The following is a 16,407-nucleotide window of genomic DNA, read 5'->3' as shown; positions in this document are numbered from 1 at the left end:
ATTTTCGGGATATAGATTTTGTGGTGCAATAGAAATATTATCGTGTACAAATTTTATATAAATTCAACCAATATTGAGCATTTTAAGCAGGGGCACACCCAGGAATATATTTTGGGAGTGGTTTTATACTTCTAAAGATATAATACCAGAAAATATTGAAAATTCGCTTCAGATAATATGCTCTTTAAAATACATTTATGCAAGTTTTATGTACAGTATGTAATAAATAAATAAACTTTTTAAAGTTTCATAAATTGCACTTTATTTACTAAAATTAACAAAGAACTCAAACACCAAATGATCAAGTTTAAATAGCATTGGAATAGCTGCGCTTGACAACAAATGAAATAGTGGAAAAAAGCAACATGAATTCACAAGGCGAATTTAGCGCAGTGCGCAGGCTGAGACGGACTGAATCCTACTGAAAGAAGTCTGATGAGGAAATGTGGTGATTTCCGAAAACACTTTTAACCGACTTCAAAAAGTGGGGGCGCTTACTAATCCATCGGAATATTTTTTCTTTTTTAAGGTATTCTACTGCATAACTTTGGACCACGTGAACCGATTTCAATGTTTATTTTTTATCGTAAATATGGTATCTCAAGGGTCGTCCCGTAATTTGGTTTAGATCCGATCATTGGAACAGGAAAAAATTAACGGCACTCTTAAATGTGTATATGAGAAATGAAGTTGGTTGTGTGTTTTGCTTAAAAATCACTAGTTTAACAAAAAGTTCTACAAAAACAAGACGCGCTCAACTTTCAAAAGTAACAAAAAATATTAAAAAAAGGTTTTAATGTTCATTGTCCTCGATTTCTGGTTTTTGGCTTTTGATGGAGATGGTGATTTTTTACGATTGCCTCATTTTTTTAATATTTCGAGTACCGAAAAAAATAACTGAATTTGTATTTTAATTATGTAGCTCATTTTGGTGGAACGAATTCATAGTTGGCAAATTAAATCTTCGAATTCTTATTAAGTACGTAGCAGTGGTAAACTCTTTTAGGCTGTAAAGTGTAAAAACAACAGTAAGTGAGTATGTAATGCATATTTTTAGGACAACGTTTTCATTCGCAATTAAACTTTGGAAGCTCTCAAGAAAAACGAAAAGTGCATAGGATAAAATTACGCACAAGAAATGGAAAAGAAAATTTCTTCTATCAAAATTCCTTAAACTTACAGAAAAAGCAAAGTGCTTTTTCAAGCAACAGTAATAATAAAAAATATTTCTTGTGATTTTTCTTGAGAGCTGGATTCAAAGATTTAAGATACAATTTGTATTTGGGTCATTAGCATGAGGGGGGAGGGCAAAAAATTGTTAAACCAAATTGCAAATTTTTTGTAATACCAAAATGCTGGAAAACCGCTCGAATGATTTTGTTTTTATTTTCTTTAGTCAAAAATTCAGGTGTTTTCCTTTCGTTTGGTATATCTAAGTATGTTTATTTTATTCGAATATATGGGCATAATGATTTTCCATACAAAATCACTTCATCATCATTTTGCAAACACGTGCTTGCGTTGGAAGTGAGAGAAGGAGACAAAAAGTATGTGGGCGTATGTAGGTATTTCGGATCTTGAGTAACAGATGACGCTACATATATTTATAACCTCAAACGCAAGGTGTCGCTGGAGTCGAGTTATTTCTAAAAATCGTCAAGTGGAAGTAATTCAGAGACACCAGGGATCAAAGCCAAATTACCACTGTTGAATCAACCACTAAATAGAATAAAGACAATTCATGATGAATGCCTATAAATAAAATTGTAAGAGATTTAAGGTATTTAGTCTGAAATAATTATATGTGTATTGGATTTCTACGGACCAATGATACGAGGAGTATTGAAATTGTCACCAACTAACCGGATCATTGTTGTCGCAGAACTTCTTCACGGACATAACTCTTTCGTTAGGTTATCTAAGACAGCAATGGATATGTGTACCTACATAAACCTCATGTCTAAGATCGTTTGGTAAATCCATGACTACACCTTTTCCAAGAGTACTTCAGGAAGCGTCAAATGTACTTCTCAAACTGTAAAATGTACTTCAGAAAGCGACAAATGTACTTCAGAAAACGTAAAATATACTTCAGAATAGTCAGTTGTAAAAGTACATTTTACGTTTTCTGAAGTACATTTTACGCTTTCTGAAGTACTCTTGGAAAAGGTGTAGACAGGTGTCCGATTTTCTAAACTTTTATGAAATAAGGAAAATCTGAGAATGTGTTGAGATTTATTTAGCGGTTCCCATGAATACGTATACACGAAACATTTCTTTAATATCCATTTCATTCTTTTGATTCCATGAAAGAAATCTTAGCAGAATTAAAGAAAAGCATGTTTTCCTTCGTCCGATAATTTTTTAATAAAGAAGTAAAACTCACTTAAACGTCCCCATTGTGATAAAATAACAAATTAGGATCAAATAGAGAGAGAGAGAGAGATCCGAGAGTTTTAATCTCGCGCCTGACTTTTTAAATTATTAACGACAACTTTTTGGTGAAAAAATCGAGATCTCAAAATTAGATTTTTAATCTGATAATTTATAGTATATACGAATAGTGGTTTGGTTTTTTTGTGTAACATTGCCGAAAATCTTTTCAAATTTCAGACATGTCCCTGTTAGCACCTCTGCATATTCCCGCGATCCGGCCTGGTTTCGAAGCCGATGCAACGGCTGCTGTTAAACGGCATCCTCACCCATGGGCCTATGATGGTGATGGCTTCAGCTCGGCACAATACCATGCTTCGCAATACTTTCTAGATCGAGATCGAAAACCAGTTTTTTATGGCTATCCCGAAACGCAATATCAGGTAAGTTTATGAGGGCGAAACCCTTCTGTAAATTAAGAACGAAGAACAAGTTCCATAATACAGATTTTTATGTTAAATATTACTTAAATTTTAAATTGCATTATTTTTGGTTCTTTATTACAGCCGTATTGGAATTACCGGGACCAACCCACACCGGCTGCGGCGGCCTACATGAGCGCTAGTGATGAGCGACATGCTGCCGCAGCTGCCGCCCGCCAGTCCGTCGAGGGCACTTCGCAGTCGAGTTACGAAACGCCAACATATTCTTCTCCTAGCGGTCTGCGGGGATACCCAAGTGAGGCCTATTCCAGCACAGGTATGTGTAACTGGTACCAAATTAATAATTCTTCTTCGAAAATATGAACTTTCATCATTAAAAGAAGAGCTTACAGCTTACAGCAGAGCTTGGCCGGCACCCCCTAGAATTGTTCTATACCGAAACAAAATACATATACCCTTTTTTTATTTTGAAATCAAATCTTCATATCAATATTTTTCGATCGGAAAACTGTGACTCTCTTCAGGAGACTTGCAGTATTAATGCCCAGTTATTTACTTAACCATTTTTTAATATTAAAGATTTTTTATTGGTCACCCATTGCATTTTCTGGGTGTGTTGGCGGACATATAAAATATAGTTACTGTGAAAAAATCGTTAAAGAAACAATTAGGTATTATTATTGGGAATCTCGTGAATAGGAACCGAGTTTTCCGATCTAAAAATATTGGTTTTCAAGAATTCTATACCATTTCTACGAAAAGTTGTTTTTTCCCCATATAAAATACGTGAAAAACTTTGAGCGCTTTGAGCACTCCCTAAATTTTTGTTTATTTCAAAATAAAAGATAGTGGTATATGTTTTTCGGTAGAGAACAGTCCTAAGGGGTGCCGGCATTACAATTCCGACTTTACTTTTTCACATGCAATTTAGGACCACTCTGATGTATGTACATATCGTCGATGTTTTAGCAAAACCGCTCATCGACCAATTGCAAAACCGCCAAGTCGCCGTTGTGCCAAAAATGAGATTTGGTAACCCTGAACTCCAGGCATCGATATTTATGCATAAAAATCTTAAAACCGTTATTAAAATAACAGATTAGTAAAATAATAGCTAGATAAATAGCACCTATAAAGGCAATGCCTTCAAAGAAAAGCCGTTTTTTCGCTCTCCTATAAAATTTGAGTGCCGTAAGATAGGCGGTTTTGCAAAAACATCGACGATATGTACTAGTTGACATTAGTAGTCGATTTGCACAGAGGTTTACGATACCAGAACTTTAACAAAAGTACGGCTTTTATTTATCGATATATCTACCCCTATACGCGATTTTATCGTAAGCGATAAAAGGTAAATTTTACAGGTAAGGTTTTTTTTTAATTCTCCCTTAAATAGAGTAAAAATTTATTTGGATTTAAATGGAAAACAACACTGTTGAATGCTAGCTTTCTAATAGGACTATTTATTTTTTTGCATACCATATTCTCTAAAGGTAAAATTCCGCTTAGAATATTTTTCCGGAACATGATGATAACAAAGTTATCAAAGAATTGGCGCTTTCTATAGTTTTTATATTGTATGTCCCCTTTCAGACACTTCATGTTTTGAAAGCAATTTTTTTCGCATTCTCTTTTGTGTTTTCTATTTGCTTCCAGACGCGTCAAAGTTTATTGAATTCATGTTCTCGGTTTTTTAAATGGGAAGCACCGAAAAGATCCAAAGAGACAAGAAAACTTGAAACGAATCTACGGTACGGAGGTATCTGTACTCTTCCCCTCTCTTCTCACCTCCTTCGCCTTGGAACGAGCAGACTTGAGAGCAAGACTTGACGTGTCTGAAAGCTGACTATAATGTGGATATTTACCAGTGCTTCGGAGCAAAGGTATTTTTTTCATCGCTCCGCTCTATCTCCGCTCCATATTTTATTTCGCTCCGAGCTCCGCTCTAAGCTCCGCTCCCGCTCCCAATAAAAAAAATTTTGTTATTTATTTATTAACTTATAAATCGAGCACTAACGGCAAAAAACGTAGGGGATCTTTTTTTAAATTTTTCTTCTTTTTGATGCAGGAATGCATCCAGATGCTCAAGGAGCATCCAAAAGAAAATTAAGAACAATGTCCCTTACTTTATTTTGGTGTTTGGTGTTATGCATATGTACAGTATCGGTCATATCTATAGCACGCCATTTTGAAGTGATATTGTGTGTCACTTATGTTTATTATTAGTTTTTAAGAATTTTCAATTAAAATATAGTTCATTCTCAGACAAACCCGATACAAACCCAAGCTTAATAATTTGTAGAAAGCTACAAAAAAGTGCAACAAATTTTCACATAAATTTCAAACTTTTTTCTCAGAAGTGTTAGAATTTTATTGGGTACACAGTTTTTTAGCCCCTTCAATTTTAGTCTGATAATGTGCAAGTTTCAAGTGGCTAAAAGTTACCGTTTATTTTTTAGAATTTTGTTTGTCGCATTGGCTTCCATATAATGAATAAACTCAATTTATTTGTATACTAGCAGACCCGGCGAACTTCGTCCCGCCCAAGATTTTTATATATTTTATTGAAACTTTTTGGTCCAACTTGTTCACCAACAATTCACGTTTACGATTTTCATTGGGACATTTGTCTGCTAAGATTAAGGTTTGGTGGTCATTTTCCGCTTTAAATAACCTAAGGAAAGTGTATCCGTTCTTGAAATGCTCCAGTTGTGCGGCATTTCATAGCACGGTTATTCGCAAAGCGAAATCAATTTTTTCCTCTTTACTCCCTGGCGGCAACAATGACCCGGTTCTATAGTGAATGCCCTAGAAGCTTTACAGTATAGTAGGTGGCAATTTCAAAATTATTTCAGACGAAATACCTTAAAAGTTGGAACGCATAATAATATTGGAAAATCACATCTATTGGGCCAATTGCAACGCAGGAGCGTTCGATATACTCAATGGTGCAACAGGTCGATTTAATCTGACCTTCACGGCCCCTTTTCTCACTTGGCTATTTTTAGTAATAGCTCGACTTCAGCACCACTTGGCAGCACGTTTTTGCAATAGTACTGCATACATATTTAAAACATTAGCCAAATCGGATCATAAATAAGATTTTTAGTAATAACTCAACTACAGCGCCAACTGTCGGATTAAATTGTGAACTAAACCATCCAGAGACCCACTCAAATACACAAAAAGTTTCGTTAAAATCCGTACAACCATTTAGGAGGACTTCACTCACAAACACACCTACAGAAGAATAAAAAAATTCATTCAAAGATAGCTAAAGGTCGGTACGTTTGTAGGCCTCACACCCCTTTTCAAATAGCCCAAATTTTCTCCATGAGTATGGGCTTGATTTCAACTATATACATATCTCCATACGAAGTTCCGGTACTGTACCATGAATACTTTCAGAGATATGCAGTATAAAAATTCGATTTATATGGGAGGTTCCACGCCCCCCTTTCCAACAGCTGCCCTCTTTCTTCATGAGTATGCGATTGATTTCGTATATGTCCATACCAAGTTCCAGAACTCTACCATGAACACTTCCAAAGATAGGCAGTATGAAAAATTCGGTTTGTATGGAAGATGCCACGCCCCCTTTTCCAATAGTTCCTATTTTTCTCCAAGAGTATGCGATTTGTCAGTTTCAAAAAAATCGGTTCAGCCGCTCTCGAGCCTTCCGAAAACTAACAAACGGCTTTCTAAATAAATATTAGTTGAGATATATTATATATTATAATTATATTTTGACAGTATCCGTTGTTTCTGATTGGCGCAAAAAAATCTTGCCTAGTGACGAATTCGCCCCTTGATATGGTCGTTACTTAAAGCTATTTATATTCGAAACTGCATGAAAATTGGAAAACAGGAATCTATAAGCTTATCAAGGCAAAAAGCTACCTACGTACCGAAACTTAAGCAATAAATAAATACGATTTCTTCGAACAGATCGGTCCCTGGTCCACTTCTCGGACAAAATAGATCATATGTGCTAATATATGCTAAAAAGCTACCTACGTACTGAATTTTAAGCAAATCGGACCGTAAATACGATTTTTTCGAATAGATCCGTCCCTGGTCCACTTCTCGGAAAAAATTTACCATATATCCCAACATATGCTAAAAAACTACTTACGTACCGAATTTTAAGCAAATCGGACCATAAATACGATTTTTTGGAATAGATCGGTCCCTGGTCCACTTTTTGGAAAAAAATTATCACATATGCTAATACATGCTAAAAAGCTACCTGCGCACCGAATTTTAAGCAAATCGGACCGTAAATTCGATTTCTTCGAATAGATCGGTCCCTGGACCACCTCCCGGAAAAAATGGGTCATATATGCTAATATATGCTAAAAAGCTACTTACGTACTAAATTTTAAGCAAATCGGCCTATAATAAGATTTTTTCGAATAGACCGGTCCCTGGTCCACCTACCCAAAAAAAAGTAAATTTGGTCCCAGCCTGGTGCGAAATAAAGTCAATTGACATTATTACCTTTTTAAAAACGAAATAAAATCCATTGACATTATTTCTCTTTCAAACAATAAATTTGCTTAGCTTCGCGGCGGCCGGCGTCAGCGCGCGCCCCGCGTACCCCGCGGCCCCCCTTCCCGGTCTCCCGCCGTGCTGTAACGCAGGTAGATTTATTTTTTGTATACGTTGAAATAAAATGTTTATGTATTTTAAACATCGAGGGCTTATATTCAATAAAATACCCTCTATCTGCACACTTTTCACAAAGATGAGATTCTGATATAAAAATCCACCTAAGCTTTAACTGTCATCAGTGATATTAATCCTACCTTATATAACGACAGGTAATAAGTCCCAGAAGGTTTCTAAAACCACAAATTAGTTTTTGTGCAAATTGTAGATAGAGGGTATTAATGAATTCAAGCCCTCGATATTTCACATTTTTATATTTGTAAGTTATTAGAAGCAGGGATACCAACTTCGCTCAAACCGTGCCATTTGTCCCTATTTTACTTCAAATGGCACTTAATTTTTTCAATTTGGCACAAAGTACGAAAATAGCACTTTTGTAAAAAAAAATACATTTCACTATATTTTTGTGAAATCCTTTGCGTGCACTTCTTTTTCTCAACTAAAATTTTTTAATTTATAGAGGCTATTCAACTGGTTTTTCTTATTTTATCATTGCACTTTTGTTTGGAAAATGTAGCTTTATTTTATTGCTAAATGTGAATGATTAAAAGGAATGACACCTTTTTTGGCACTTTTATTTTTCTATTTGGCACATTTTCGCACTTTTTTATCCTCAATATGGCGCCTTATAACTAAGGATAGTTGCCAGCCTTGATTGGAAGATTTCTGCTGCGTTTTGGAGCAACAACTTGTCTGCAGTAAAAAAGCATATAATTTGTGTTTCAAAAGTGTGTGAAAACCAATCAATTAACTTATATGATCTCGGTTCCGATATTAAATAATCAATAATTGTTTATACCCGCATTTTGGCACATTGGCTCATTGAATGTGCCATCTAATAAATAGTGTCGTCATTCTCCTTAGCTGCTTTTAAATGATGTCGTCACAAATTACTGGCGGAGACATGAATACAGTGTAAGAAAATTATTTTTCTATAATTGTTTCCTTATAGAAAACTTGGTTCGTTCAAAATATGCTAATTTAAAACACAGAATTCTTTCAGTGTTCCTCCGGGGTTTTTGGACATGGACTGTTTCTTCAATTTAATAGTGTTCGCTTTACGAAACATGTTTTGCAAGTTATGGATCATTTCTACACTATTTCTTCAAATATTTCTCGTATTGCAGCTGTGCACAGGCGATTAGTTTTTCGCATCGTGTTTTTATACATTTTTTTTATAAAATCAAATGGTGGTAGTTCATGATTGTGTGTGGATTAATATCACAACACTGAGGATTTGGCAATAACCTTTTTCATCTATTAAAAAGCAACACCTACGGGGCAATGTCTATTGTAAGAACAACATTTTTTTCTATGAATCGACATACTTTAAGCATTGTTGACGCTATTTCCATTTGAATGAGGAAATAGCGTCAATGAATTTATTTCCAAATTTTTGTTGACTTTATTTCGCTTTTGAAAAGGTAATAATGTCAATTGACTTTATTTCGCACCAGGGTGGGAAATAAAGTCAATTGACCTTATTTCCATTGACCTTATTACCTGTCACCCAAAGTATAGCGAATTTTTTAATGAAATTCGCAGGGAGTGTTGAGGAAGTACTTATTGGCCGATACCTTCAACATTTTGTGTAGAAATGCAAACAGTTTTAAAGGTATTTGTTGTTAAAATTTCCCCTTTACTTCACGTATTTTTTATATAAACGCTGCACTAATCACTTTTCTTTTCATTAATATATAATCTTTTCTTCATAAACAAATGAATGCACATCTTTTTTCTACTAAATATTTAACCATGAATGTTTATAAAAGTGTTCTTTAAATAAGTTTCTATTCTTAAACAATCTGTAAACACACAATTGTTGAGCGATGGCTGCGAAGTATGCAATGCCAGATCGTTGAAAACTTTACCCAAAAATACTTTGTGAGACATTTCGATAAATAAAGTATTGCAGTAAAGCAATTGCATAATGGCAGCCTGCAGTTAATTTTGATGAGGGAAAGAAGCTGATTTTGAAGTATTCAGTTGTAGCAAGTACCGATGGAACTTTGGTTAAAACTGCAGTTCAAACTACTAATTACAATAAAGTTCTGTACACACAGTGTCGCTGCCCTGAAAAAATCTCGGCTACTTATACTAAGGGTCAAGGAGTACTCCAAAATTAACCACAATTCATATAAAAAATGTAGTCCAATTAACATTGCGATGTCCTAGGGCAGGACTATATACATACTCCAGCTCTGCATTACATCAGAGTAGCACAAAACTACTCCAACATATTAACAAACCCAGACACGCAATTCGTTAAAACACGAGCAGTGATCGGGTAACAATAAGCTGGCGCAGAGACGCGAGTTGGTCCGCTACAGCATGATAGGAACACTTTTGTGAGGGCTCCAATATACCACAAATAGACTACTGTAGATATTTATTTTAAATAACAAAACTTATTTTATTTTCTGTTGTACACAATTTGAGAAAAGTTTGAATAAAAAAAAATTTTCTATTTGATTGACGAACCACAAAAATCACATAAATCTAAAATTTCCAATATTACAAAGTTGAAATGAACACAGTACAATAAAAGGTAATAACACAAATACAAACCCTACAATACTCCCCCTTCTAGAGAATTAATGTTATATAAATTAAAAGTAACTCGTTTCTTATTTGATGTTGTGTTATTCATTGTATTAGTGTTTGTTTCTGGTATTAGTTCTGTTTCAATGATTGCTGGTTTTAGTCTGTCTATCGGAATTGTTTTAACCTCATTATCTACTTCAAGTTTGAAATATTTTTTGTTTTTTTCAACAACCTTATAAGGTCCTTCGTATGGTTGTTGCAATGATCTTTTATTAATAACACGCATAAAAACAAATTTACAAGTCTCCAAATCCTTTGGTATATATACACCAGTATCAGAATTTTGATTATGCCTTAAATTTGATTTAACATTTTTAAAAGGTTGCCGTAAATTACCTAAAACTTCAATTGGGGAAAATTTTTCTTCAGATGGAACAACAAGTTCACCGGGTAGGCGTAAATTTTGCCCAAAAACCATCTCAGATGATGTGGCTGAAATACTTTCTTTATACATCGATCGTAAACCAAGAAGTATTATCGGCAGCTCATCATACCAATTGTTGATTCCATTTCTAGCCATTATCGTAGCTTTTAACTGCCTGTGAAGCCGTTCTACCATACCATTCCCTTGAGGATGATATGCAGAAGTTGTAACGTGATGACTACCAAGCAATTTTGTTAGTTCCGAAAACAATTTTGACATAAACTGAGTACCCTGATCTGTAGTGATTTTTAACGGTACCCCAAAACGTGAAACATATTCTCTAAAAAATTTATTTGCAACCACTGCCGCTGAAGTGTCCTTTAATGCATATGCCTCGGGCCAACGCGTGAACCTGTCAACTATTGTAAAAATGTAACGATGTCCTTTCGATACAGGAAGAGGTCCAACAATATCTAAATGAATATGATCAAATCTACTTTTGGGAATCGGAATTTTAATTACTGGAGATTTTGTGTGACGATTAACCTTCGATTTTTGACAATTTATACATTCTTTTGACCAAATATTAATTTCTTTGTGCATTTTTGGCCAATAGTACTTTTTAATAATTAAACGACGTGTAGCTTTTTTACCAGGATGTGTAATGCCATGTAGCATATTAAACACTGTCTTGCGTAAACAATTTGGAACAAATGGCCTAGGATTCTCACCTGTCATTTCACACCAAATATTAAAATTTAAAAGTTGAATTTGAATTAATTTAAGGTTATGTGATGTGTCTCCAGATTTTAATGTGTTTAGTTCCTCGTCCTGTTTTTGTTCATTTTGTAAAACTTTGAAATTCAGTTCTGTACCCTTAATTGCATCAACTTCGAAAGCTCGAGATAATGTGTCAGCTATAATGTTCTCCTGTCCTTTAATATATCGTATGTCATTAGTAAATTGTGCAATGAATTCCATATGTCTAGTTTGTCTCGGACTACGTTCGGTTTTTGAACTCAATGCATATATCAAAGGCTTGTGATCCGTAAAAACTGTAAATTGTCGTCCTTCTAAAAGATAGCGAAAATGTTTAATGTTCAAATAAATAGCTAGCAACTCCCTGTCAAATGCACTGTACTTAACTTCGGATGGAGAAAGTTTCTTAGAAAAGAAAGCTAGTGGCTCTGATTTGTTATCAAACGTTTGATGTATGACACCACCAATTGCCGTATTAGATGCATCCACATTTAAAGAGAGTTTGGCATCTTTGTTAAAATGATTTAACAATACCGTAGACGCAAACTTTTCTTTAATACATTCAAAGGCTTTATTTGTTGTGTCATCCCAAATTAAGGACTTGTCACGTTTCTTAGTTGTTCGATTGATTAAATCGTAGATAACTGCCGTAAACTCAGCTAATTTTGGTACATATCGATGGTAATAATTAACCATGCCTATAAATTTCTGCGCCTGTTTAATAGATTTAGGACGTTCAAAACTACGAATTGCTATCACTTTTTCATCAGAGGGTCTAATTCCTGCCCCAGAAATATTATGTCCTAAAAAGTCAACACTTGTAACACCGAAAGTACATTTACTTGGTTTGATATTTAACCCGTACCCTGTTAGGCGTTGGAAAAGTATACGGAGATCTTTAAAATGCTGTTCTTCATTTTCACTTGCAACCAATAGATCATCAATATATGTAAAAACAAAATCTAAACCACTAACTACTTCATTAATAAATCTTTGAAAAGTTTGCGCTGAATTTCTTAGTCCGAAAGGCATTCGTATAGATTCAAACATACCGAAAGGTGTCGTTATTGCAGTTTTATAGATATCCTCTTCTGCCATTGGAATTTGGTGGTAGGCCCTTACCAAATCTAATTTCGAAAATATATACTTATTTCTGAGATTCATGTTAAAATCTTGAATGTGAGGTAAAGGATAACGGTCCGGTACAGTCACAACATTAAGTCTCCGAAAATCACCACAAGGACGCCAGTCATTCAGTTCTTTTTTAGGTACAAGATGCAGTGGAGATGCTACACAAGAATTTGAAGGTCTACAAATCCCTGTCCTCACTAAAAAATCGAATTCAGTTTTGGCTACTTTAAATTTAATCGGATCTAAGCGCCTTGGCTTAGAGAATGGCAGATTTCCTTCAGTAAAAAGTCTGTGAACCGTAGAATGTTTAACCGGTTTCGAATAATCTGGTTCAGCGATTAAAGAAGGAAACTCCTTCAACAATCTTGTATACTTGTTCTCTACTACGAAAATTTTTGGAAGCGAAATGTTACAAACACATGAAACTGTGTTAACCGAAAGACTTGTTACTGGATCAACTAAACGTTTGCATTTCATGTCAATTAAGAGACCGTATTTGCAAAGAAAATCTGCACCAATAATAGGTTTCGCAATATCAGCTATGAGAAACGTAAATGGGAACTCACGTCTTAAACCTAAATTTATATTTAAAATCTTTTTACCATACGTTGAAATCGTTGAACCATTGGCTGCAGTAAGTATTATATCTGAAGAACGTTTTGTATGAGGGAATTTTTTTACCGGAAGTATAGAAATTTCTGCTCCACTATCAATCAAAAAATTTAGTTTGTTTGCTTTATCAAAAATAAATAGGCGACGTGTGGTAATATCTAAATTTCCATTGTTTGCCGCCACAACAACGGATGACTCTAGTTTAACGAATTTTTGTTTTTAGAAAAAGCACAAGGTTGTTGACATTTCTGAGCCTTATCACCAAATTTGTAATGGTATCTACATAACCAATTTTGACTATCACGAGATTTTGATCTACCTCTATATGGACTTCTAAAACAATTCCTATTATATGATCTATATCTAGAATTTTGACTAATTTGTTGCTTAATAGAATTTAATTCAAAGGAAAGTTTTTGAAAATTTTCACACATAAGATTCGTCGATTTAACTAAATTATCAATAATTGTGTCTTGTGATTTAGAATTTTGAAAACTATTCATAGCTGATATTTCGGTTTTATTAATCACTTCCCAAATATTATCAGCTAGTTTCACCAATTCATTTATATCATTGGTACTTGAACTAGCTAATATCACACTAAGATTTTTTGGCAATTTTCTCAGCCAAAGTTTCTTTAAAATATCTTGACTAAAATTGGAACCTGCAAGCAACATGAGCGACCGATAAAATTCAGAGGGTTTACGATCACCCATCTCTGAATCTGACAAAATTTTATCTAATTTCTTATTTTCGCTTAAAGAATGCCTTTCAATTAAGACTTTCTTTAATTCTGAAAACTTGTTGTTATGCGGAGGATTTTGAACGAAATCTAATATTGTAACTATTACTTCTTGCGGAAGCGCTGTGATTGTGTGTTCATATTTTGTAGTATCTTGTGTAATGTTTTTCATGTTAAATTGCATTTCTGTATGTACAAACCAAGCTTCTGGACAACTTGTCCAAAATTGTGGAAGCTTAACTGAGGTTGCATACACCTCATTATTATTTTGACTAGCATAAGGATTTGCCAACTCCTCTTGAAAAGAGTTGTTTTGCAAATCTAACTATAAGCGAGTCATTTAAATTATTTGTACGTGTAGTTGTGTGCGCGCCATGTTGTGGTGAGTGAAACATAGTGTACACAATTTTAACGTTATAAAAATTTCTAGAAGGGGTGTTCACAGTTTAGTTGACAAACAAAACTTTAATAATAATATATTAAAATTGTACTAAATTATAGTCAAAATAATTATCAAACATCTAAAATGGTTAATATGCTGCTTAATGAACAGCACAGTCAAATATAAATTTGTATATATATATATGTATATATATATAGATATGTTAAAATGTATTTAATAAATATCTTATATTTAATATATTTTACTTGCAATTTTTGAATTGTTGCCTGTGAATGTTGTGCTGCTGAAAATGGCTGATGCTGCTGTTGTTCGCTTACTCACTGCTGCGTTTGTGACAGTTACTGTTGCTTTTGCTGTTAAAATCGTTGCTGTTATTGCCACTACATGACGGTTGTTGCAGGAACTGTTGCTACTGTGGCAGCCGTTGATGTGGCTGTTGCTTGTGCTAAATACCAGTATTGCTATACTCTAGTGAAAGATGCTGCGACCACTGAGTTGCAGAATAAGCTGACAGTGCGTTGCGTTAGAGGCTGTAAATTCGGAGGCGATGAAGCACTAGCGCTTAGTCGGGTGCGGTTGTGTTGGTTGCACGATGTTATCCAACATTTTTGCCGTGTGCTCTTCTAATGAAACTTATTGTGGTTTCAGTTGAGACAGCATGAAATAAAGTTTAAGGAGTCCTGATGCTGATCGTGGTTACTACGTATGACGTCAATATCGCTATTACCTCCTGGCAGGATCGCCAAATGTAGGTATTTATTTTAAATAACAAAACTTATTTTATTTTCTGTTGTACACAATTTGAGAAAAGTTTGAATAAAAAAAAATTTTCTATTTGATTGACGAACCACAAAAATCACATAAATCTAAAATTTCCAAAATTACAAAGTTGAAATGAACACAGTACAATAAAAGGTAATAACACAAATACAAACCTTACAACTACACTCTAAAAATTGCATGTAAAAATACGACTGAAAAGTGTTTATTTTTCAATCAGAATCTGCTAAAGATGTTCTAAATTTGATTTTGAACATGATTTGTTTAAAATATACACATGAAGTGTTTAAAATTACAAACATTTTGAGAGTAAAACTACATTTTTTACAAATAATAAATACTAAGTACCAGGGGCGCACCCAGGAATATATTTTTTGGGGGAGGGGTTCATACTTCTAAATATATATCATCAGAAAATACTGAAAATCCGCTTCAGATAATACGCTCTTTTTAAAATACATTTATGCAAGTTGTATGTACAGTATGTAATAAATAAATACACTTTTTTAAAGTTTCATAAACTGCATTTTATTTACATAAAATTTTCAAAGAACTCAAGCATTTTGAACCGGCTTCAAAAAAGGGGAGGTTATCAATTCTTCGGAGTATTTTTTCTTTTATGTATGCCACCGCATAACTTTGGACCGCGTGAACCGATTCTAATAATTCTTTTTTTTTTACCGGAAAGATGGTACCTTAAGGGTCGTCCCGTAATTTGGGATAGACCCCATCATTAAATCATGAAAAAACCAACGGTACTCCTAAATTTGTATATGAGAATTGAAGTCGGTTTTGCTTTTTGCTTAAAGATTACTTGTTTAATAAAAAGTTCTATAAACACAAGGAGCACTCAACTTTCAAAAATTAAACAAATTTTTACAAAGGAATTTTAATATAAATAAAAAAAATAATTTCATGAAATTTTTTCATTTTTATGTTCATTTTCGTCGGGTTCTGGTTTCTCATTTTTTAATACTTCGAATACCGAAAATTTAACTGAACTTATATTTTTATCATGTAGCTCATTTTGGTGGAACGAATTCGAAGTTAGGAAATTCAATCGACAAATGCTTGTTAAGTACATATCAGTGGTAAACTTTTTTTTTCAAGAAAATTTGCTTTTCAAGCAACATAAATAATAAGAAATATGTCTTGAGGTTTTGAGCTTTGGGAGCTTTGAGCCGCAACACCCACCCCTTCTATGCGCTAATGCTAAGTGCTCATATTTACTCAACTTTAAACACCTTGTGTATAGTTTTTCTCTTCGTGACAAATTTGGTATGTAAAAGTAAACAGACAGTGCTTAATTTTGCACACACTAGGAGAGGAAACTGGTTACCTCTCTTTATATGCGTAAATTTAAACAACATTTTTTTAGAGCAAGAAGGGTCCCGGTGTCCTTGAACCAGATTCAACTGAATCGGTCTGGAACAATGGAATTTCCGATTCGACTATTTTGGGAGAGTGTTCCCGAGTTAGATTACGTGAAGTTCAAAATCGCGGCAAGTGCCGATTTCAAAAACGG

The 16,407-nt window shown here is 34.2% G+C and overlaps 1 protein-coding gene across 1 annotated transcript in view; it reads left to right on the top strand.

Moving 5' to 3' along the window:
* LOC118738105 (homeobox protein abdominal-B) overlaps nt 1–16,407 on the top strand; it is an 89,010-nt gene that overhangs the window by 41,914 nt on the left and 30,689 nt on the right. Inside the window, exons 2-3 of the mRNA XM_036469025.1 lie at nt 2,614–2,816; nt 2,940–3,132. Coding sequence (XP_036324918.1) covers nt 2,614–2,816; nt 2,940–3,132 — 396 coding nt within the window. The remainder of the gene's footprint in view (nt 1–2,613; nt 2,817–2,939; nt 3,133–16,407) is intronic.

This window comes from Rhagoletis pomonella, unplaced genomic scaffold (genome assembly GCF_013731165.1).
Source record: "Rhagoletis pomonella isolate Grant_MI unplaced genomic scaffold, Rhpom_1.0 Rhpom_scaffold_00004, whole genome shotgun sequence".
Lineage (NCBI taxonomy): Eukaryota > Metazoa > Arthropoda > Insecta > Diptera > Tephritidae > Rhagoletis > Rhagoletis pomonella.
This window is presented reverse-complemented; position numbering and strand designations above follow the sequence as displayed.